The sequence below is a fragment of the Myotis davidii genome, unplaced genomic scaffold, assembly GCF_000327345.1.
Source record: "Myotis davidii unplaced genomic scaffold, ASM32734v1 scaffold109, whole genome shotgun sequence".
NCBI lineage: Eukaryota > Metazoa > Chordata > Mammalia > Chiroptera > Vespertilionidae > Myotis > Myotis davidii.
Window position 1 is genome coordinate 1,078,422 of NW_006300368.1, and position 22,933 is coordinate 1,101,354.

The 22,933-nt window shown below is 49.1% G+C and overlaps 1 protein-coding gene across 1 annotated transcript in view; it reads right to left on the minus strand.

Annotated features, from left to right (window-relative positions):
* The window catches only part of KIF18B (kinesin family member 18B), a 22,021-nt gene extending 8,040 nt beyond the window's left edge, over positions 1 to 13,981 (minus strand). The window contains exons 1-9 of the mRNA XM_006776885.2: positions 13,399 to 13,981; positions 4,573 to 4,899; positions 3,778 to 3,935; positions 2,968 to 3,381; positions 2,635 to 2,811; positions 1,970 to 2,044; positions 1,690 to 1,790; positions 1,096 to 1,282; positions 618 to 745 (exon numbers count right to left, since the gene is read on the minus strand). Of these exons, the coding sequence (XP_006776948.1) occupies positions 618 to 745; positions 1,096 to 1,282; positions 1,690 to 1,790; positions 1,970 to 2,044; positions 2,635 to 2,811; positions 2,968 to 3,381; positions 3,778 to 3,935; positions 4,573 to 4,891 (1,559 nt within the window). The 5' untranslated portion in view covers positions 4,892 to 4,899; positions 13,399 to 13,981. The remainder of the gene's footprint in view (positions 1 to 617; positions 746 to 1,095; positions 1,283 to 1,689; positions 1,791 to 1,969; positions 2,045 to 2,634; positions 2,812 to 2,967; positions 3,382 to 3,777; positions 3,936 to 4,572; positions 4,900 to 13,398) is intronic.
* Between the last annotated feature and the right edge of the window lie 8,952 nt (positions 13,982 to 22,933).

Below are 22,933 nucleotides of genomic sequence, written 5' to 3' on the forward strand. Positions count from 1 at the left end.
CACCCCCCAGGCCACCTGACTTCTCTTGGCAGCTCCCTCCTGCTGAGCACGGGCAGGCAGCTTGGCCCTCAGACTGGAAAGCAAAGCACTAACCCAGGGGCCCTGCCCTAACGGGTGCTTGCCAGCTATCCCGATGGAATTTGGTGTTTTGCTTCCCTTTTGTTGGGCTGCCAGCTATGTGGAGGTGTAAACAGAGAGAGGATAAATAAATAGAGTAGGTGATAATATCAGGTTGTTACAAGCAGATAATGGCCAGCCAGCCGCAGGCTTGGCTCAGTGGTTGAGCATCGACCTAGGAACCAGGAGGGCATGGTTCGATTCCCGGTCAAGGCACATGCCTGGGTTGCAGGCTGAATCCCCAGTGTGGGGCGTGCAGGTGGCAGCCAATCAATGATTCTCTCTCATCATTGATGTCTCTCTCTCTCCCTTCCTCTCTGAAATCAATAAAGATTTATTAAATTTTTAAAAAATGCAGATAATGGACAATGCTGAAAAAAATTGACTCTTAACTAGAGCAGAATCAGAGCTTTTGTGACTTAGCACCAACTCCCACCCCAGGAGGCTGGAGCCCATCTTCTCCCTCCTTGGACCCCAGAGAAGAGTAAGAGGATACCTACTGCTTAGAACGGTCCCTTTCCAGGTTCTCTGGTGAGAGGTAGCCCACGACTTGCTTGGCCTCCAGGGTCAGGCCAGGGGACTCCAGCTGTGACTGTCGGAGGCTCTGTTCTGACACCCGGATCGGAACCTGAAGAGGAAGGAAGTCATGGGTAGAGGGCCTGTGATGACCGCTCCCCCTATGTGCGCAGCTTCTAAAACCTTTCCCCCTCCAAGAGTGGGATGACGGCTCCTGGAATGTCCAGTTCCTTGTCTGGCTTTTCTTCCTCCCAGTCTCCATCCTCCCTGCCTGCTCTCCTGATGGTAGCACACCCTCCTCACTTCCAGATACACAGGATCTGACAGAACAGCTCTCCTCAGACAGGACCTGAAAGCCTCCAGTGACTAAGATGAGACCTCCAGGTAGAGAACCTGGGCCTGAAGGGACTCCGTGAGTCGGACAGGGATTTCCTCGAATATTCCACCAGCTCTAAGTCCTACCTCCTTGGTCGGGTCTTTGTCTTTGTCCTCCGAGGGCTGCTCCTGGTCTGAAGAATTCCCTTCCCTGACCCTCTCCACCTGGACCTCTGTCCCCAGGCTTTCCTCTTGAAGGACTGCAGACCCTGGGTGGAGCTCTGGGGTGCAGGGCTGGCTGGGAAGATGAGATGGTGGGAAGGAGCTGGAAAGCCTAAGGGGGAAATGAGAGGTTTAGGGGCGGGAAGTAGGGGCAGGTGGGGAAAGCAGGGAGGGGGCAGGCGGTACAGAGCCCGGAAGGATGGATGCTTGGGTAACAAGTGAGCAGTAGCTGATGGGGGGAGAAGGAGCCAGAAATTTTCTGGTTTAGGAAACAATGACACGAACCTCTTAGCTGTACTTTCTTTTGAATAGTAGATGCTGCCTATACAGGCTGGGGTACCATTTACTCATTTGACACAGAGCATTCTGGGTGCCAATCAGTGTGCTGGGCACTGGGTGGGAACCCCTAGCTCCAGGTGCCAGAACAGAAGCAAGGCGTCCTCGACCTCCAGAAGCTGGAGAAGGGGGTCTTTCCCTGCCGCACTGAAGGATGAGGCAGGTATGGGCCACAGAACTTACGGTGGTTGTGGAGTGCCCAATTTGGGGGGCTGTGAGAGGTCCTGTTGGGGGGCCTGGGCTCCCGCCTCATACATTCGAAGCTTCTCCCTCAGACTGGCCACCTGGAACCCAAACAGCCAGTTCCTCAGAATCCAAGTGAGCAAAGGAGGCAGGGGCTGCCCCCTCCCCCGGCATAGAGCCCTGGCCACACCCCGATGCTCCCATCTCTTGTCTCATGTTCTCCTGCCCCCCACCCCACGAGCCCTGCCTCCCAGCCATGCCCCCCCGGCAGGCTCCTCACCTCAGCCTGCAGCTGCTGGCAGATAGTGGCGTACTGGCTGATGTGACAGTCCAGGCTGACCACATTGCTCTTCAGCTGAGACGGGGACACAGGGAGAGATCTGTTTGTTCATTCAAAGTAGCTTTCAGCCACCACTGCAAAAGGCCAGGCATTGTGCCAGGCACCTCACTCACATTCCCGTGACTCACTCACAACTAGGGAAACAGACTTGGGAAGGTCAGTGGCTTGAACCCAAGACCCCTGACCGCCTGACTAATGCGCTCACCAGGCAGCCCCGGGAGAGCTAGAGCTCCTGGAGGCGGCAGGGGAAACAGAGTCACTCTGCCCTTATCTGTGTTACGTGTTGGTGTTTATGTTGTTTTGCTGCTAAAAGCAAGTCTGAAAAGATCACTGGCCAACACTCAGCCACGCCCTGCTCTTGCCTCCCTCTTGAGACGATTCTGCCTCAGTCGTCCGATGCCGTACTTTACTCTTTTTTCAAGTCTTGGAGACCGTCCTGCCTCTCCCCGACCCGAGGTCTTCCCAAGGGCAGGGACTGGGTCACTTCTACCACAGTTTCCCTGAAGACAGAGGCTTGGGAAGTCTTCCCTCTGCCTTGTGGGAGTCCTCGTTCCACCCCTTCTTCCTCCCAGCCTGGGGACTCCCCCAGGTCAGGCTGCACGCACCGAAAGTTTGATCTCCTTGGCCCGGTCGGCGTACTTGAGGGTGTTGTACGTGTCCTCATACGTCAGGCTAGAGGGGCTGATGGCAGCAATCATCACTGTGCGGCAGTTGCCCCCAATGGAGTCCTTGAGCAGGCGGGTCAGCTTGCTGTCCCGGTAGGGCACATGGGACTTGCGACCCTGGGGGGCAGCGAGCGGGCCTGGCGTGAGGTGGCTGGACTAGGCAGACCCAGGCTGGGACCTGGCAGCCTCTGGCCCAGGGCTGAAGGGAGGAACCCTTGGCTTTGGGCACTCAGGGGCTGTCCTGTGGGGAACCCTGGGTCTGTGCAGCCTTACCTTTGCATCGGCCAGGGCATTGAGGACATTGATGAGGGCCAGCAGGGAGCGGTTGATGTTGGCACCTTCCCGCAGCCGTTCCCCCTTCGCGTGGGTGCTGGACGCCCGCTCGGAGCCCGCCAGGTCAATCAGGCTCATCTTGGCCACCTGAAGGGCCTGGGTCAGACCTGGAACGCGGTCCTGCTGCTTCACGAAGATCTGGAAGATGGCATGGGAGCGAGAGGAAGTAGCGTTGGCGTCAGTGGGGTGCTGTGTGCGGTTACGGTTCCCCCTGGTCAGCATCTCCAGCAGCTGCCCAGCTGAGGTTGGCTGGTGGAAGGAAAGTCCTTGTACCACCACCCCCTTGTTGGGATCCTCACGGATGACAAGGGGTCCCTTGGGCTCCAGAAGGTCGTGGATCTGCTCATTGTACACCTCCTGGTAGCTGATGAGCACCTCGAATTGCTTCTCCTCCTGGCGGGCCTCCAGCCGCCTGTACAGTTCCATGGTGGTCAGGTACATGATGCCGGGGTCCCCCCGAGGAGAAAGGGAGCAAGGCAGAGGCCTGAGGGACAGGGCCCCGCCGGAAACCTGTCCGCTAGGGGCTGGGAGGGCCGAGCTTGTTGTTTTGGGGGATGGCGTTAAGTGACAGAGCAGGTTTAGTTCACACACAGTCTCTCTCTGAGCTGTGTCTGCCCTCTGGGCTCTCACTGGGGCCCCATCTGCCCACCTCCTACCACCCTCTCCCCCACTACGCCACTTCACTCCCTCTCCAGGTGGTTGTGAGAATGAGGGATGGGTCACCCAGTCCCAGGGAGGGGACAGCCCTACCTCCTGGTAGCTGATGAGCACCTCGAATTGCTTCTCCTCCTGGCGGGCCTCCAGCCGCCTGTACAGTTCCATGGTGGTCAGGTACATGATGCCGGGGTCCCCCTCTCTTCCCAGCATGGTGTGTGTCTTCCCAGCCCCAGTGGCCCCATAGGCAAACACTGCAGGGGACAGAGTGGGGAGTAGGGTGGTGACAGGGCCAGACCACCTTCTCTAGTTGTTCCCCCTGTGCATTTCCACCCAGCTCACCCTTCCCTCCCCACCCCCTTCCTTTGCCTTCCATCTGCTTCCAATCACTCACATCCGCCATGCTGGCACTGCAGCCTGAGGTCCCCACATCTACGTCCTGGCTTCCCTATGGGTCTGCCAATTCTAGGGCAAAGGGGTCTCCAAGGTGGGTGTGGCATCTCCCTTCCACGGGGATGCCCTCTCCTCTGCTGAAGGCCCGGGCTCTCTCCCTCCCATCACTTACCTCAGTTTATAACCACACACTTGTAAGTGTGATTTTGATTAGTGTCTCCCCCCACCCTGCCCACCCCCCAGACTGTAAGTATCAAGAGGACAGGAGCCATGTCTGTCTGATCTGCTACTGCATCCCAGGGCCCAGGAGAGTACCTCACACACAGGAGAAGGATGAATGGGGGACCCACAGAAAATGCAAGGGCCAGAGCCCTCCTCAAGTGCCCAGCTGAGGGGGAGGGGACCCCTGTCAGAAGGCCCATAAAACCCTGAGAGGGAAGCAGGGAGGCAAGGCAGCTACCAGCCGGGACTCTCCCCGCTCCCGGCCCAGACTCTCACCGGAGCAGTTGTAGCCCTGGAGGAAGCTGTCCAGGACGCTGTGGGTGGTGTGCTGGAAGACATCCTGCTGGGTGGCCGCCTCGCCAAAGACCCGGTCAAAGACGAAGGTCAGGTCTTTGCCCTTCTTCTTGGGGCCGTCGTGGACGCCGCCCCACTTCAGGCCAAGGAAGCCCCCATCGGGCTCTTCAGGGTCAAACACCAGCACCCGCTCATCCACCACCTGAATCACAGGCCTCCGCTGGCTCTCTAGCTCCCGTGGGGTGGGGGGTCGGACCCGAACCACAACCTGCACCGCACTGTCCTCCACCGCCATCACCATAGCAACACCTGGGCAGAGACACAATGGATATGAGGACCAATCCAACCCCCGGCTCCAGAGGAGATGACCAGGAAGGGAGGCCTGCCCCCTCAGTCTAGCATTCAGGGCCTCCCTCCACCCCCACCCCAACAGCGGATCTGTTTTATACCTCAAGAGAGTAAGAATATTGGTGCCAGCACCAATTACTAATAAATATCTTCCCACTTGAAATACCATGTTTGTCATATCCAAATGGCTATATTTTTTCCAGAGGCCTATTGCGGGGCTTTCTGTAATGTTCCACTGGTCTGTCTGTCCTTGTGCTAACACCACACTGTTTCCATTCTGTTCTTTTACAGTATGCTTTTCATCTAATAAGGCAAGACCACCCTCCCCCTCCACTAGTCTTCTTTTTCATGCTTTTCCTGGCTATATTCAGACATTTATTGTTCTATTTGACTTTAAGGAAATTTTATTAATTCCATCACCAACCCAGAACACATCCCATTCCTCGCCCCACAACAACAACAAAAAAACCTAATTGGAATTAAAACTGGAATGGTATTACATTTACATATTTATTTTATATTAAACCTTTCCATGCAAACACACGGCTATTGCCTTTCTATTTGTTCAGATATTTTTTATGTCCCTCAAAAAGATTTTACAGTTTTCTTTCTCTTCAGATAGCTCTGTAATTGCCCTTTTAATGCAATTCCCAAGAACTTTATGGACTTAATCACTCTTATGAATGGAACAGCTTCCCCCATTCCTATTTCCAGGTGGTAATTGCTAGTATGGAGAAACACGTCTGATTTTTATACATTTGCCTTATAACTACCACCCTCAAACTCTTATTAATTCCAATTGTGTATGTTTTTTAAAATTAGGGTTTATTGGGTTTTTCAGAGTATGCAATTATATATCAGAAAAGAAAATAATTTTTTTTACCTTTTTTTTCTATTTATACCAAATATTTTATTTCCTGTCTATTGCAATCCCTAGAACTCCCACAACAATGTTGAATAATAATGGTAACAATGAGCATCTCTGTCTTGTTTTTTATTTTAAAGGAAATGGCTTTAGTGCTTCACTACTTAGAAATTATTTTTGGATATATAGTCATTATACTAGTAATTTTTTCTTTTCTTATTTTACTTAGAGTGGTTATTAGAAAGGTCTAAAATTTTACCCAATGCTTTCAGCATCTCCTAATATGTTTCTTCTCCTTTATTTTGTTGAAGTAGTAAAATATTGGATAGTATTCCTGGTATCAAACCAACCATGCATTCTTAGAAAAAACCCTACCCTGACCATGCTGAAGCTTTAAATTTTTAAATCGTCTGATGTGTCACATTTTCTTTGATGATTTTGTCATATTTAAGAAGACATTCCTTCCCCAAGGTAATAACCACTTTTATTATGTTTCTATCTAATACATTTTACTTTTTAAATTTAGGTATTTATAAAGTTGGATTTATTTTGGGGGGAATGGTGTGAGGTTTCTAGGTTTCTTTTCAAATGGTAAGCAATCATCTCAAGATCATTTATTAAAAACTGTCTTTTTTAAGGACACATATGTAATACCCTTTGTAATACTTTAAGCAATAAAAAAAAAAAAACACGAAAAAAAACTTGTCTTTTTAAAATTTTAGAGCAAGAGGGGGAGGAAGGGGGTGGGGGGGGAGAGAAACATCGACCTGCCACTCCACTAATTTTTACATTCATTGGTTGATTCTTGTATGTGCCCTGACCAGAAATTGAACTCTCAACCTTGGTGTATCAGGACAATTCTCTAACCAACTGAGCTACACTGCCAGGGCTAAATAGTGCGTTCTTTCTCTACCAATTTCAAATGCCACATTTAACATAACTAAATTCTCCTGTAAATGTGAATTTGTTTGTGGACTCTCCATCCTGTTCTGCTGATGTGTCTATTCCTTTCCCAGTAACTCACTGTTGTAATTATTGTGGTTCTATAATATCTCACCTCATTGTTCTTTTTCTTGGCTATTCTTAAGCATCTTGTCTGCCATATAATTTTAGAATCAGCTTATAGAATTCTAGGAAAAATCCTGCTAAGACTTTAAGTGGAGTACTTTGAATTTATAGGTTAATATGAAGAGAATTGGCATCTTCATAATATTAAGTCTTCCCATCTAGGAACATAGTATCTCTTTTCATTATTCACAACTTTATAATCCTCAGTAAAATTTTATCGTTTTCTTCATTTGAGTTTTGTGTATTTCTTGACAGGCTTATTACCAGTTATTGTATAGTCTTTATTATATTGTGAATAGGCTCCTTTAAAAATTGCATTTTCTAATTCATTTTGCCAGAATATAGGAAAGCAACCAATTTCTGTATGCAGATCTTGTATCTGGCCATGTTACTGAACTCCCTTATTAGTTCTAATAGACTGTCATTGATTCTCTTAGGTTTTTCAATTAAATGATGGTATAGTTTGCAAATAATGACAGTGATTTTCTATTTTTAGCTCTTCTATCTTTAGTTCCCCACCCTTCACTGTCCATTAGGAATGGGTGTTAAATTTTATCAGATGCTTTTTTGGCACTGGCTGAGATGATCACAGTGTTTCTCCTTTAATTTGTTAATGTAGAGGGTGACATGAACAGATTTCCTAATGTTGACCTGGCAATAATTCCAAACACTTACTTGCTTATTCCCTCTCGTATTCCCCTCGGACCTCTCTCCTTGTTTTTCTCATTTCTCCTTCAAGCCAGCCTACCAAGGGTAGAGATGGAATTTTTGGAATGCAGGAGTCACCGATATCCCGGAAAAGTTCAACCCAGCTCTAGGGATATGTTAACAGGAGTAAGGGACTGTTCTTGGGGATATGAACAGATGAGTGCTTTTCTAGGTTCCGCTGACAGGACCAAGGTCATTCAGGAAAGAAAACTGGAATTTCTACCTAATACTACAGCGAAGAACTCATGTTTGTTTGTTTGTTTTGGGGGGGGTTGGGGGGGGAATGAGGCAGAATTGAGCTGATTTGAAACTCCTGTCCCCACCTCCAAACTTCTTAATTTCTTCCTATACAAAACAAAGATATCAACCAATAAGAATCTATATGTATATTTTTTAATATACATATATGAATGGAGAAGGAGATAGAAACATCAATGATGAGAATCATTGATGGCTGCCTCCTGCACACCCCCTACTGGGGATTGAGCCTGCAACCCCGGCATGTGCCCTGACCAGGAATTGGACTGTGACCTCCTGGGTTTATGGGTCAACGCTCAACCACTGATCCACACTGGCCTGGCCAATAATAATCTTCTCACATGTGTATAATTTTTTTTCTTGTTCCAGCAATTGGACTGCAACTGCCTACCCACTAGATGAGGGACTGTTTAAGCATCGTCTGAGTAGGATCTCCTTTCATCTCCATCACAATCCCACAAACAGATACTATTCTTAAACTCATTGTTCAATGAGCAAATTGAGACTGAGAGGGTTAAACAACTTGCCCAGGATCCCAGTGCTAGTGATGAAGCCTGGTTCCAACCCAGGCAGTCTTGACTGCAGAGTCTGCATACAGCCTTATAATGAAGGCTATTATATATTATGCTTTCCTGACCACATTGTTGGAATAGTCTCTTATGTTTTTTAATAATTATAATCGCTTTTATGTAACTAGCGTAATGTATTATGCAAACACTTTCAGCTATATGGACTGTACCTAATTTTCAACACTCAGAGATAATTCCTGTCTCCCATCCTCACATTTCCCTCCCCATAATCACCCTTCGCCCAGGGAAGAGAAGGCAGAGGCTGCTTGGCCCCACAGCCTGGGTCTACACTGGCTGCCTTAATGGCAGTCCCAGCTCCCCACAGGGAGGGTTTCAGCTGAGGAGCAGCGACAGAGCAGCCTAACATTCTAAGCAGGAAATTAAAAAGGGCACTGGCAGCGGAGTGCGTGTAACCTTTACAGTTCTCTCCTCTCCGCTTCCTGAGGGCCAGCGAGGCAGACTGTTTGCCTAATGAGATGTTTTCCTCCTCTCTGAAACAGCGCTAGGGGCATGGGTTGGGGGCTGTGGCTAGGACTCCGGGGTCGTGGTCCATTGCTCTGCACCGGACTGGTGGGAGGTCTTTCCACCGGCCACATCGCATCCATGCTTCCCCCCTTTGAGAGCCAGAGAGAACAGCTACAGCTCTGCTCCCGCCCCGGGGGGATGGGGAGATTAATGAGAGAACGTTTGTCAAGTTTGCTTTGATCCTCAGTTGGAAAGAGCATTTCAGCCCAAAGTACGAGGGAGATGATTCTTTAATAAGATCTTCAGGGTTCTGAGCCAGCCACAGTCACGTCCTGCTTCTAACCCAGGGCAGCTCATTAAAACCCAGAGGCTAGTTCACTGCGGAGCTGGGAATGGGAAGCCAAGATTCAGTTGTTTTCAGGACAGCTTCCTCTGCCCCCCTCAAAGGGACAGGCGGAGCAAGACCAGACTCCTCAGAAGCCGCGAGAGAAGAATTTCTGAGGACTGGAGGGGATCCGCCTGCAGACATCGAAAGCTGGGAAGGCAGGCGGTGCCCAGCCCTTGGATATTCTGTTTTTAAAGGGATTGCTGTAGTCCCCTTCACTGCTCCTTCACAACCCGCACACACTGTTTCTTGTCCTTACGCTCCAAAAGGGCAGAACCCTCTCCTGATACAATCTGTGCATCCAGATGCCCAGGCACCGGGTCCAGCATGCAGTGGAGGCTCTATCATACTTACCCTCTGGGTGAACAAAGGCCAGAGAAGGGCACAATCTGAATCCAAAAGTCTGAAAGTAATTGCTATGATAGCTAACATTGAGTGCCTACTATGTATCAGGCCCTGTGCTAAATGCCTTACAAAGGGCGTCATTTAACTTTCACAACACTCTCATTCTGTAGTTAGATCCGTAGGCTCAGTAAGGACTTTGTCACAAGGACGATAAGTAGCAAGGTCAGAACTTGACCTTGTTCAGACTGTCAGCAGAGGCAATCAATGCTCTTTGTACCAGACCATTCTGCCCTGTAGCTGTGCTTTTGTGGCTTCTGCCTCCCCTCACCCTAGTACCTACAGGGCAACATCCAAAACCACTGGCTCTTTCTATGGTTGGTTGCGAAGAGAAGAGCTGTGTTCTCTTGTGTGTGTGTGTGTTTAATAAGCAATCATAAGATGTAGCTGATGACAATTTTGCTTGTTCCTAATTTTATTTTTATTTATTTCTCTTGTCTTATAGTTATGGCTAGGATCTCTGGTACACTATTGAATAGAGGCAGCAAGACTGAACTATCTTGCCTTTTTGCTGATTTTATAAGGAATGCTCCTATTATTTCACTTGGTGTTGGTTTAAGAAAATTTACCTCTATTTCTAGTTTACCAAATTACAAAAAAAAAAAATCATGAATGGGTGTTGAATTTTATTGAATTCTATTTCTTTTTAAAAAAATATATTTTATTGATTTTTTTACAGAGAGGAGGGGAGAGGGATAGAGAGGTAGAAATATCGACGAGAGAGAAACATCAATTCAGCTGCTTCCTGCACACCCCCCACTGGGTATGTGCCCGCAACCAAGGTACATGCCCTTGACCGGAATCGAACCTGGGACCCTTGAGTCCGCAGGCCTACACTCTATCCACTGAGCCAAACTGGTTAGGGCTTGAATTCTATTTCTGTGCCTAATAGAATATGTTTTCTCCTTTAATCTATAGTTATGTAAATTGTATTGGTAGATTAAACCATTCTCATATTCCTGGGATAAACCCAGTTTGGTCATAATGTATTTTTTAATACACATTGCTGATTTCTGATTGTTAATATTTAATACTTTTTTACAACTACATTTATAAAAGAGATTGGCTTATCATTTTTTTGGTCTTATTTTTAGTATCACAAAATAGACTGGAAATGTTTTCTTGGTTTTTATTTTGGGGGGGTAGTTTATATAAGATTAGAATAATTTCTTCTAATTGCTTATAAATTTCTGGTTGAGTTTGGTAGGTTGCTTTTTTATTTGTTTGTTTTCTGTTAATTCTAACCCAAGGATACTTTTTTTCATTGATTTTTAGAGAGTGTGGGAGGGGGAGAAGGGGAGAGAGAAAGAAGAGAAACATAGCTGTGAGAGAGACACATCATTTGGTTGCCTTCCACATGCACCCCGACTGGGGCAGGGAATTGAACCTACAACCAAATACATGCCCTTGACCGGAATCAAACCCAAGACCCTCCAGTGCATAGGCCAATGCTCTAACCACTGAGCAAACAGGCCAGGGTGGTAGGGTTTGTTGTTGTTGATTTCAGAGAGGAAGAAAGATAGAAACATCAATTATTAGAGAGAGTCATCAATCAGCTGCCTTCGCACACCCCATAGTGGGGATCTAGCCCACGACCTGGGTATTTGCCCTGACCGGGAATCAAACTGTGATCTTTTGGTTTATAGGTCGACACTCAACCACTGAGCCATGTGGGCCTGGCTGTTGTCTTTGATGGATGTGTCAGTACATTTTTTTTTTAAATATATTTTTATTGGTTTTTCACAGAGAGGAAGGGAGAGGGACAGAGAGTCAGAAACATCAATGAGAGAGAAACATCCATCAGCTGCCTCCTGCACCCCCCCCACCGGGGATGTGCCCGCAACCAAGGTACATGCCCCTGACCGGAATCGAACCTGGGACCTTTCAGTCCGCAGGTTGACGCTCTATCCACTGAGCCAAACCGGTTTTGGCGTGTCAGTACATTTTAAACTAATTTAATTTCCTCAATGGCCCTAAGTTTGTTCAACATTTTCAGAGCTGCTTAAATCAATTTTGGTAAATTGTGGTTTTTTTCCCCTAGAAAACTGTCCAAAAGCATTGTTAAAAAGGGTGTTCCATTAAACTTGTTCTCTCTCTTTTAATTTCTCAGTAACTGAAGTTATGTCTCTATTTTCATGCTTAAGAACATTTTTCTCTGTTTCTTTATTGCTAGAGGTTTGGCTTTTTTTATTAGTCTTTTTAAAGATGCAGATTTTGGCTAAGTTAAACCTCTCTATTATGTAATAAAATTCTACTTCATTATTTTCTGCTCTTAACTCCTTTTTATTTCCTACACATTTATTCTATTGTTCTATCTTATTAAAGTTGTGTATTTGCCTCACTAACTTTCAGCTTTAAAAAAAATTGAAATGTAAACACTTAAGACTATAAATTACCTTAGAAATATTGCTTTAACTGTATCCCACACGTTTTGTAAATATATTTCCACTGTTCCATACTAATTATCTTTTAATTACAATGATATCCCATTTAGTTGAGTTAAGTGGGTTTTTAAAAAAGATCTAAAATATGGGTTTGTTTTAATTTCTCTTTCTTTTGTCCTTTTAACTAATTGCTTGTGGAAAGAGAATATGAGTTGAACTCTGATAACTGTTTAAACTTGTTTTGTGGCCAGATAGAGGCAATTTTGTATGAATACCCTAAATATGCCACTTGTATACTCTTTTTGAAAAAAGTATAAATGGAGCTGGGTTGGATAATATAAAGACCAACAAACTGAGGTACCTTAATTCAACAATGAAATAGGTAGAGAAGGACTGGACACATTGGTAGTTGAAACATGGGATGTGGTGAGGCAGAGAAAATAGAATTGGGACAAGATTGGCAAAAACAGTGTAACACTGAGAAGAAGCTCATTCAGAAAAATGTAGACTTTCTCCCCTGAGCTAGGCTCAACTTCTCTGTGTTTCCCAGTCTGTAAAATGTAAATAATATTAGTACCTATCCAATAGAGTTGTTGTGAGAATTAACTAAGTTCATTCAAACATGGTAAGTGCCAAAGAATGTTAGCCATTATTATTAGGATTATTATTAGGATCAACATGACAAACAACAGTTTCCCATGATGCCAAAAGTACTGTCTTCGGTAAAAGCCCCTGTTTCCCGCGGCAGAGACCAGGCTTTATCTTTTCCAAGTTACTTTACCACCTTCAAGAGTCAACGCTAAGGGAAGGCATCCTAGCAGCAGTAGCAGAAAGCATGGCCTAACCATACAGATGTTCTTTCATCCATTCCTTCCTTCAAACTTTACCTTTAGAGTAAGTAACTCATTAACTAAGTTCCGGCCGCTGGCAAAGCTCTGCCATGGGTTCTCCCGCAGAGATGTGGGCAGAAGGCGTTTAGCTACCCCCACACAGATGCGCAGGGGGTCCCAGGTCTCCAGATCTAGTGTCCGGGAAGACCCAGTTCTCTCACACACGGGCAGGAGGACCTCTCACAGAGCGGCTGTCCAGAGGGCCGGGCCCAGTGTAGATGTGCGGACACATGCAGGTCCCGCACAAATGAGCAGAGGAGTCGCGATCTCCTGCGCAGCTGTGTAAGGAAGCGCCATGCTTCCGGCGCCGACCCTGCCCGGTCCCCTGGAGACCATACGGACTCTGGTTGGTCTCCACGCTGCCCCTCGGAATCTCGCTCTAAAGAGGGCGGGCTGGGGCTGCCGCCCTCGGCAGCTGGGGCTGAACGTCCCAGCCCTGCGCGCAGGAGGCCGCGGGAGCGCTTACCCTTCGTCGGTTCCCTGCCGCCGGTGTTGCCGCTCGCTACCGGGTCCCTCGGCCGCAAACCGGAGCCCGGGGCCACCGGACAGTGCGCCCCACAAGCTCCCCTTTCCCCAAGAAAACCACCGCCCGCGCCTCGCTTTCAAATCAGCCGGGTCCGTTCATCCGCGCTTCCCATTGGTCAACGCCCGCGTCGCTGATTGGCTGTTTCCTAAGTAACAAAGGACAGGCGCCGCCAGCAGTGCGCGTGCGCACTTCCCGTAACTGCCGGCCGTCTAGTTCGAGGCAGGCTCCGCGGCTGGGCGGATTACACCGACCGGCAGTAACCGACGCGCGTTTGAGATCCGGGGGTGGAGGGTAGATGGGGGGACGGCTCTGTCGTCCCTGGGACTGGATGCATCACCAGTTGCAGCAACAAGACATCAAACCCGTTTTCAAACCTGCTTTTACTGTGAGCATCCGCTTATCCAAGCCACTGTCCAGGGTTTCTTCCCGCCCCTCGACGACCCCAAGAGTGAATTTCGAGAGCAGCCTTGATGTGGAAAAGTCGGCGGAGGCAGAGAATGACGATTCCACCCGCTTGGCTCTGACAGTGGTAGGAGTGTCGCGGACTGATTGTTGAGTGAGGGTTGACCCCTAGGGCATCGCTGAGTAGCCCCGTGTCCATCCGCCACAGCCACTTGCTGTTTAGATTCTGGTGGGCCAACCTCATGCTGATACCCATCACCCGAGGTTGTGGGGGTCAAAGAGAGTTTTGCCTGATTCCAATCACTAGTGGCTGAGAGTCAGTTTACTAGCCTGTAAAATGGGGCAAATAGCGTGCTGTTCCTACTGACCTAGAAGACCATGGATGAGACAGTGCTCCAACCCCCCGGGCCTATGTAAAGGGATGCCTTTCTATGACTCTGATCATTAGGGTGATATGGGTGGCGGCTGCCAGCAGCCAGTTGCTCACCGCTTTCATTAAATTGATCTGAGGCATGCAAGAAAGCAAGAGGCAAAATGCCCTCTGTGGACCTGCCATCAAGATAATAGAGTCACAGCCCTAGCCGGTTTGGCTCGGTGGATAGAGCATCAGCCTGTGCACTGAGGGGTCCCGGGTTGGATTCCCATCAAGGCGTGTGCCTTGGTTGCCAGCTTGATCCCTGGCCCTGATGCACGCGAGAGACAACCAATCAGTGTCTCTCGCTCACATCCGTTTCTCTCTTTGTCTCTCCCCCTCCCCCAACTCTCTCTAAAAATCAATGGAAAAATATCCCTGGATGAGGATTAATAACAACAACAAAAAATTTTTTTTAAAAGATAGTAGAGTCACAGCTCTGACCACAAAGCTCAGATCGTCCAGATACGCCAAGATTGTGAGTTCCATCCCTGATCTCCCCGGCCCCCCTTCTCTATTTATACTTGGTTGATTAGGCCCAAACTCTTCATTAGCCTACCTAGACCTCAGTTGCCCTCTCTGTATAATGGGATAACACTGTAGGTTTGGTGAGAAGAAAATGAGAAAACCATGCAAAGGTTATTGTAAAGTTACAAGGAAACCAAGGTGTTCTTGCCATCACTACTACCCAAGAGAAATGAAACTGTTAAAGAATGGCTTCCAGAGGTTTGGGACTGTGGTGGGGGGCTTGTGGGACTGTGGTTGGGGTCTTTAGGAGCCTCCTGGTCCAGTTCTGGTTTGAACAATTAGTTGGAAAAGGTGAGGTGAGTCAGGGTGAGGCCAGGAGCCGAGACTGATTCTGCTCTCAGGACATGACATGCAAGTTGAGGTCTGAAGGAGGAGTGGAGCTAGTTTGGCAAAGGGAGCTGTTCCTTGGCTCTCAGAAGTTAAGGAAAAATAACTTTCCAGGTGAGTCAACTGAGCCCATGATGCTGAGTGGCCTTGGTAGGGCCTGGCCAAGCCTACTTTAGTAGACACAAATGGAAAACCCTTGGGCTCTACACTATAGATGCTGATAAGAGAAGATTGATCTGGCACTGGCCCCAAAAGAATTTCAAGACATAAAACCCAGACGTGAGGACCAGGCGCAGAATTTTTGCCTTTTATGGTGGCCAAAGAGTTTCTGGGCTGATATGAGTTGGGTGGGTGTGTGTGTGTGTGTGTGAAAAGCAACAGGCTCTATGCTCTTGTGAGCTGTGTGGATATAATCACTATTTGTAACAGGCAAGACCACTAACTCTGCTAAGGAGACATAGAGCAGGCACATCCTTTTACCCACACCCTTATCACTGCGCACACTTTGCACGTAGGTATGGCATTAGCTGTTTCAGATATAGACTAATTTTAAAAGGTCCTTGAACCAAATCCAAGACATCATTCTTGCCATCCTCAACTGTGAGCCAGACTTGAAGATCTGACCTCGCACAGAAGCCAAGCCCTGTGAAGATGAAAAGGTGTCCACTCAGTTTGTCATAAGGAGGTCACAGGTGTCCTCGGCAGAAGCAGTTTCAGAGGCGTGGCCACAGCCAGATCCCAGTAGGAAGTGAGAAGATAGTAACAACTCTTTCAAGTCATCTGGCTGTCAAAGGGAGCAGAGAAAGGAGGTAGTAGCTGGAAGGGGATGTGAGGTTAAGGGAGGATTTTTTGTTAATTCTCACCTGAGGATATTTTTCCATTGATTTTTTTTTAGGGAGAGTGGAAGGGAGGGGAAGAGACAGAAACGTCGATGTGAGAGAGGCACATCCATTGGTTGCACCTCGACCAGGGCCAGAGATGGAGCTTGCAACTGAGGTACGTTTCCTTGACTGGAATCGAACCCGGGACCCTTCAGTCTGCAGTTCAATGCTCTATCCACTGAGCAAACCTATCTAGGGCTCAAGGAGGATTTTTAAGAATAGGAGAGGTTTAAATGCTGATGGGAAGGAGCCGATACAGAGCAAGCAGTTGATGATTAATAGAGAGGTGTGATTAACAATTAAATGAAGTCCCCCAAGGAGGTGAGAGAGTGGTCAACCATCTCACTGTGCCCGGCTGGGTTTACCAGAATGTGGGACTTTCCGTTTACAAACCTGGACAGTCCTGAGCAAACAAGGATTGAGTGGTCACACGGGTGAGAGAGCGTGGATGCAGAGCAGTGGCAGGCTGGACCCTGGTAGGGGGCACAGCTCCTCCATGGAGGCAAAAAGGAGGAAGAAGGAGGGGCATAGATGCAGGAGGTTTGTGGATTTTATGGTGGAAGTTGATGGCATCTCCTTGTAGCTTCTGACTTCTCTGAGAGGTAGGCGATATGATCACCCATTGGACACTTAACTTCACACTCCATCTGCTGCCTTTGTTGCTGGGCTGAAACATAATAGGTACTCAATAACATTGGCTGAAGGAATCAATGAATGAGTGAGACTGGGGGTAGATGTTGCAGGTTGGGTAGTCTGAGGAACAGACTCTGAGATGAGTGTGCAGGAAGTTTATTGGCGAATACCCTTAGAATTAACACCTGTGGAAGAGAAGGAAAGGAAGCAGGATTAGGGAGCTGGGAGCTGGGAGCTCTGAAGCTGGGAAGATTCTTCCGCCTTGTCCTGAGTTTAAACCCGCATGTTGATCAGTCATTGGAAACAAGCTGCCTGAGAAAGAGGTAGGACGTTGAGCAAGGCAGCTCACATCAGCAGAGACAATCCCTGGATGGGGCTGGTAGCCAAGAGCCATCTGCTGGCGGCACGGCCAGCAGCTGGGAGAATAGATCCTCAGTCCTGGAAGAGACCTGGGCAGTGCCTCACAGCATCCATCACAGGAGGTGGAAGTTTATGGAGAGGGAGAGACGTTTGCAGAAGCTGCTATTATGGTGGTAGAATGGTTCGTGTGGCAGGCACATGTTACTGAGTAAGCTGTTGTCCTACTTAAAGGAAGCTCTCATATGGCCTTGGAGACAGGTAAGTAGATGACTGCTGGGGAGTCCAGGAAGGCTCCTTGGAAGAGCAGGCAAGGGACCTGGGCTTGTATAATGAGCGGGTGCTCTGCAGGCCAGGCCTAGCAGAACCATCCCTGGCTCTGGGCAGGTGGGGAGAGGTTTGTAGCTCTCCTGGCCTAGGCAGTTGTCCTAGTCCAGACTGGGGCTCTTCACTCAAGGAACAGACGGACCTGTGCCGGGGGGCCTGGGAAGAAACCCTTGAATTTGCTCTTCACCATCTGGGAAAAGCCAGGCGCCCCACCTCTGCGCCAGCTGTCCAGGCAGCAGGCATTGTAGGAAGGGGTGCATCTGGTGATTGAGGGGAGGAAAGACTGCTCAGGCTGGGAAGTAGTGAGATTCAACCCTCCCCCTACTCTAGGCAATGGCCAGTCAAGAGAGCTGTTCTCAGAAAGAGTAAGCCATGTGATCTTGGGTAAGTTAATGCACCTCTCTGTATCTCAGTTTTCTCATCAAAAAACACGGGTGTGACAATAGTAACTACCTTGGGGGATCATTGTGAGGCTTAAGTGGAATAGTACACAGTACAAAAGAAACTGTTATAACTTAGCTGTTGATACAGAGATGAGCGTACCTGTGGTTCCTCCAGCTCCAGTATTCCCCAAGCCCTGGGACAAGAGAAGAGAAAACCCTCAGTTGCCAGGGTTCTACCACCCGCCACATCCCCAAAGGGATCGTTTCAGCAACAGCATGGGGGTGGGGTTTGAAGGGGCTCCTGTTTTGGATGGATATAATGCTTGTTGTCAAACCTTTCCAAACATCATAGAAGTAAAAGAATATAAGCCTCCACTTAGCCCAACTCCCTGAGAAATAACCCCTCTTAACAGTCTGGGCAGTCCCCCCATCCCTCTAAGAGAAGGTCCTGGCTGTATCTGTGTGATCCTTGTGAGCGTGTTGAAACTCTGGGTGGTTTCTCATCCATCTCTGGGTCCTCCATGCCAAGCTAGAGCCTGGTGCGTTGGATGTGTTCAGTAACACGGAAATGAAAGAGCAAGTAGAAATAGGAACTGATGGGTAGGCCAGGGCCTCAGGGGTATCCCTGTGCTCTCACTCCAAATGGGAGGCCACAGAGCAGAGGGTGAGGGAGTCCACATCGGAGGCCGGACTTGGGGCGCTCCATTCTCAGCACTTAGCTCCGCACCCTGGGTACCCCAAACCAACCCCTCTCCCAGTGCCCACATTCACCTTGGAGTTACCGGGGTAGAACCACCAGATGTCTTCATCTTCTTTGATGAGGATTATCACCATCCCAGGCATGGAAGTGCAGCCAAAGAATTTTCAGCCATGGAACTCAGAGACTTGGGTTGTAATAATAAAAATGCATTTGCATTTTGCTTCATAACTCACAAGCAGGTTCTCACCCAGGCGTCACAACAGCCTTCGCATAAGTATTTTTTATTATCTAGCCCCATTTTATAGGTGGGGAAACTGAGGCGCAGAGAAGTGAAGTGTCTTTCCCTGAAACACTGAGCATGGCCAGGACCTGAGTCCAGTGTTCCTGTCTCTACTTGCTGCATGTCTGGTGGGTCTCAGTTTTTCCAGCTGTGTAATGGGGGTTACCCATTCTATGGCTTTGCTTCTCAATTTTGGTGGGGGGGGGGCCAATGGGTAGCGTGTGGAAAGTATGGGGGCGGGTAGCCCTCTGGCCCTTTTTCCTCCAGCCCCCAGCTGCACCTCTCTGTAGCCCTGCCACCCCTCCCAGTTCCAAGCATGTGTAGACTTCTCACTTCCACTTTATTATCACCTCATTTGTAGGATTTGAAGATTCGTTACCTGGAAGGGAGTGAAGAGTTCACACTTCCAGTTCCGCTTTTCAAATATGCCTTCATTGCTTGTGAAAATAACCTTATTAACAGCATCTAACCTGCTATAGCTTATGGGGGCACCAGGTAAGTAAATGCAGAAGGAGCCAGGGCAGGAAACAGCACTGCCAGCTGGGGGAGTGCAGCCTCTGGACCCCTGGATTTTCTCTCAGCCCTTGGCGATCCTGGAACTGTTGTCAGGGTCAGTAGGACATGGGTGAGGCCCAGAGTAGTCTTGAGCAATTGGCTGCCTTCTCTGGGTCCTTGCCGTCTGCCTCCTCTTCTGATGCTCAGAGATCCTCCTAGAAACAGCTCCCGTGCCTCCGTAGCTCCCCTGCCTCCTGGACGCTTGTCCGGGATTGATTCTCTGGGCAGCTCCCCCTCTGAGCAGTAAATGAAATATTGGTTACCAGGAGTGAGGCAGGAGGCAATTAACCCCTAGACCTCACCATGGTAGATGTGTTTGTAGCAAGCTGAAGAGGGGAGAGCTGAGCGCACCTGCCTGGCTTTCCTGCAAAGTCATCCAATTAGGGCAGTCCCCAGCGGTGGGCCCCCACACCCCTCTGGTCTCCGTGACCCCAGAAACCAGGGCAGCACCAGCCACTAGGGCTGGCAACTGCCGGAGCACAGAATGGCCTGACACTCTTTGTGTGGGTGAGCTCCAGGGGCACCTCCATCCCCACACACCCCTGGAAGGGACATTATCCATTCATTCATCACACATCTCCCAAAAATGGAGGCAATCTGGGGAGGCTTCTTCCTTCCTCCCTCCATTCGGCCTGACCAACCTCCTTTCTGCCATCCAGGTACCCCTATGCTCTAGAACAGGGGTCCTCAAACTTTTTAAACAGGGGGCCAGTTCACTGTCCCTCAGACCGTTGGAGGGCCGGACTTTAGTTTAAAAAAAAAAACTATGAACAAATTCCTATGCACACTGCACATATCTTATTTTGAAGTAAAAAAACAAAACAGGAACAGATACAATATTTGTATCTGCATGTGGCCCGCGGGCCGTAGTTTGAGTACCTCTGCTCTAGAATGTTCCTGTGCCAGCAAAGCCCCTGACTGAGGAGCAGGGGAGACACATGCCCTGCTTTCAGGGAACTTCCAGTCTGAGAGGGAGACACAGCGCCTGCACTCAGAGAGCCCCCACTTGGACTAGGAGATGGGCTCTGTCCTTTGAGGGCCCTCCAGGCCCAGAGTCTGGTCTCAGAAAGCCCTAGTTCAACAGAAAAAGTACAATGTCTCCCCCAGAGCCACTGAGAGAGGAACCACAGTCTCTGCATCCAGGAACGCCCCACCCTCAGTCTCAGTGGAGCTATTCACCTTGCCCTCAACTCACTCAAAACACTGTCTCCAAGGATTCCCAGTCCGATGGAGGAGACACAGAGCTTGCCTGCAGGAAGCTTCCCATTCTGATAGTGGAAACACGGTCCTTGACCTTGGGCACCCCAAGTCTGTGGAGTGAAAACAGACTTGGCCCTTGGAGAGCCCCTGTCTGATGGGGAAGACATCTCCCCAACAGGTTCCTTTGCAGCTGGGATGCAGCCCGAGTGACGGGTAGCTGACGGCTGGCCTTGCTGGACACTCCTGGTGCCCCACAAAGAAAGAGTCCTTGGTTTCAGTCCAGGCCCAGCTGTATGACAAACTTGCTGCATGACCAAGGGCAAGTCACGAATTTTCTTCAGACGGTGATTTCCTCATCTGCAAAATGGAGACTTCAAGCTCATCTCTCAAAATGACATGAGGATCGTCCAGTCACCAGAAAGGAAAGAAAGCCAGCCAGCCAGCCAGGCAGACACTCCCTGCAGAAATGATTAGCATGCTTTTTATTGTAGCAGAGGTCCTAGACCAGTCCCTGTGGTCTCGGGAGGAGTGGGGTGCCCCCAGGTGTGGTGGCTGGGTAATTAGGGGCCAATGTGGCCATTAAAAAAACCACAGGGGGCGGTGGACAGAATTGGGGGCCGGGTGGGGAGGAGCGCTGTCTAATCTAATCACTCTTCCCAAGGAAACTCTCATTCCAGCCAGATCTGCCAGGGGTTTTATTGGGTTTGTGGGACCTGCAGATTTCAATCTCCAGACCCCACAGGGAAGGAACAAGTATTAAGCTAATTTTATTAAATGGCCACAGCTGGGAAGCAAGGGAGCGAAGGGAGGATAAAGAAAGTCATTCAAGGCTGCCAGCGATGACAAGGGTCTATACATGGGACCTGACTGGAAGAGAGCCCACCCCCTCCTTCCTGTCTCTCCGGCTGAGCCAGCGGGATGGGGGCTGGGAGAGGCCAGATGGGACCTTTCCCTCAATGTAGAGCCTTGGGATTCTCCAGAAAGCTTACCCCATGGCTGCTTCCAGGGCAAATGCTTGTAAATACACCAAGCTTCTGCAGGGCAGGGGCAGCGGGAATGGAAGGGCTGAACATGATGAGGAGGGAGGCTGAGCTGCCTCAATGTCATCTTTCCTCAGTTTTGCTTTGGAGATCCCAGATCTTTGTGAAATATGGTGTACCAGGTAAGAGCATGGTTTTTGGTTCAGGCATTTGCTTCTTTCTAGCTCTGCAACCTTAGCAAATGATTTAGCCTCTCCGAGCCTTAGTTTCCTCATCATTTCAGAAAAAAATAACAATATTCATTAAAGGGCATGAGAGCATTTCCTGATAATCCACTCCCCCCCCACACACACATGATATTCATAGTTTCTATGTGGTGTCTGATACAGAGTAGGTGCTGTGCTCTCTAAATATTAGCTATTATTATTTAGGCATGTCCTAACAGTGGGACTGCCGTGGCCATTACAGGAAGTGAAGGAGGTAGTGTCAGGGTGAAGAGACTTGGTGTGTTGTCTCCAAGGAGCAGGGCTTCTTAGATTCAAGTGTGACCACAGGGCTAAGTGACTATCACAATAAGCAAGCTATTTAACCTCGCTGGGAGAAGAATTACATCTACTCACCCAACCTCCCAGGGCTCTTGGGAGACCTGAGTGACATATCTGAAAGCATTTCTGCAAACTTTAAAGTGATGTATAAATAATAAAAACTGTTTATTGAGCTCATATATCTCTCTAATCCTCAGTCAAGTGAGGGAGGTCACCTGCATTTTATAGATGAGAAAACTGAGGCCCAGAGGTGAAGTGCTCCGGCCAAAGCCAACCACCTTTCAGTGCAAAGGCGGTCATGAACCCAGAACCGAGTCAGAGGGGAGTGACTTGCCCAGGATCACATATGGAGGCACTGGATGAGAGCCGAGGTTTCCCGGATTAAACCTTGCTGTGCCTTTGGAATGCTGATGCCACTTTCAAGGATGAACACATGGAACTTATCCACCATGGAGGAGGAGGATATAACCCGGTGGCTTCCCATTCCAGCTGCTCAGGCCCATGGTGGCGGGCACTGGCCCCCGTCTTCCCCCAGATCCAGGGGCGGCTTCCCGCAGACCCCTTTCTAGTCCGGAGGAGGACAGGGTCAGAATCTCCTGCAACTCCTCCCCAGGGCACAGACGGAAATCCAATGGGGTGCAAGTGTTTTTATTATAGCTTTGGTCAGACGGGGAGCGACTGGGGGTAGGGCTTTAAAGGGTGCTGGGGAGCTATCCAGTCCCCCTCCCAGCCCTTCCCCAGGTGGCACCACCCCCGGAGCCGGAGCGGGAGCAGGCAGGCAGCGCATCTGAACGCAGGAAGCGATTCTGCCGGACCAGACCGGTCCCCAGGCTTGGGCGGGCTGGCGGGAGGGGTGGGCAATAAACAATCCTATTGTACAAATATACAGCGCGGGCTGCGCTGCGGCCAGGACGGGGCGCGCAGCCGGGTTGGGCAGCAGAGAGGTGGGCGGGGGACGGGTCATC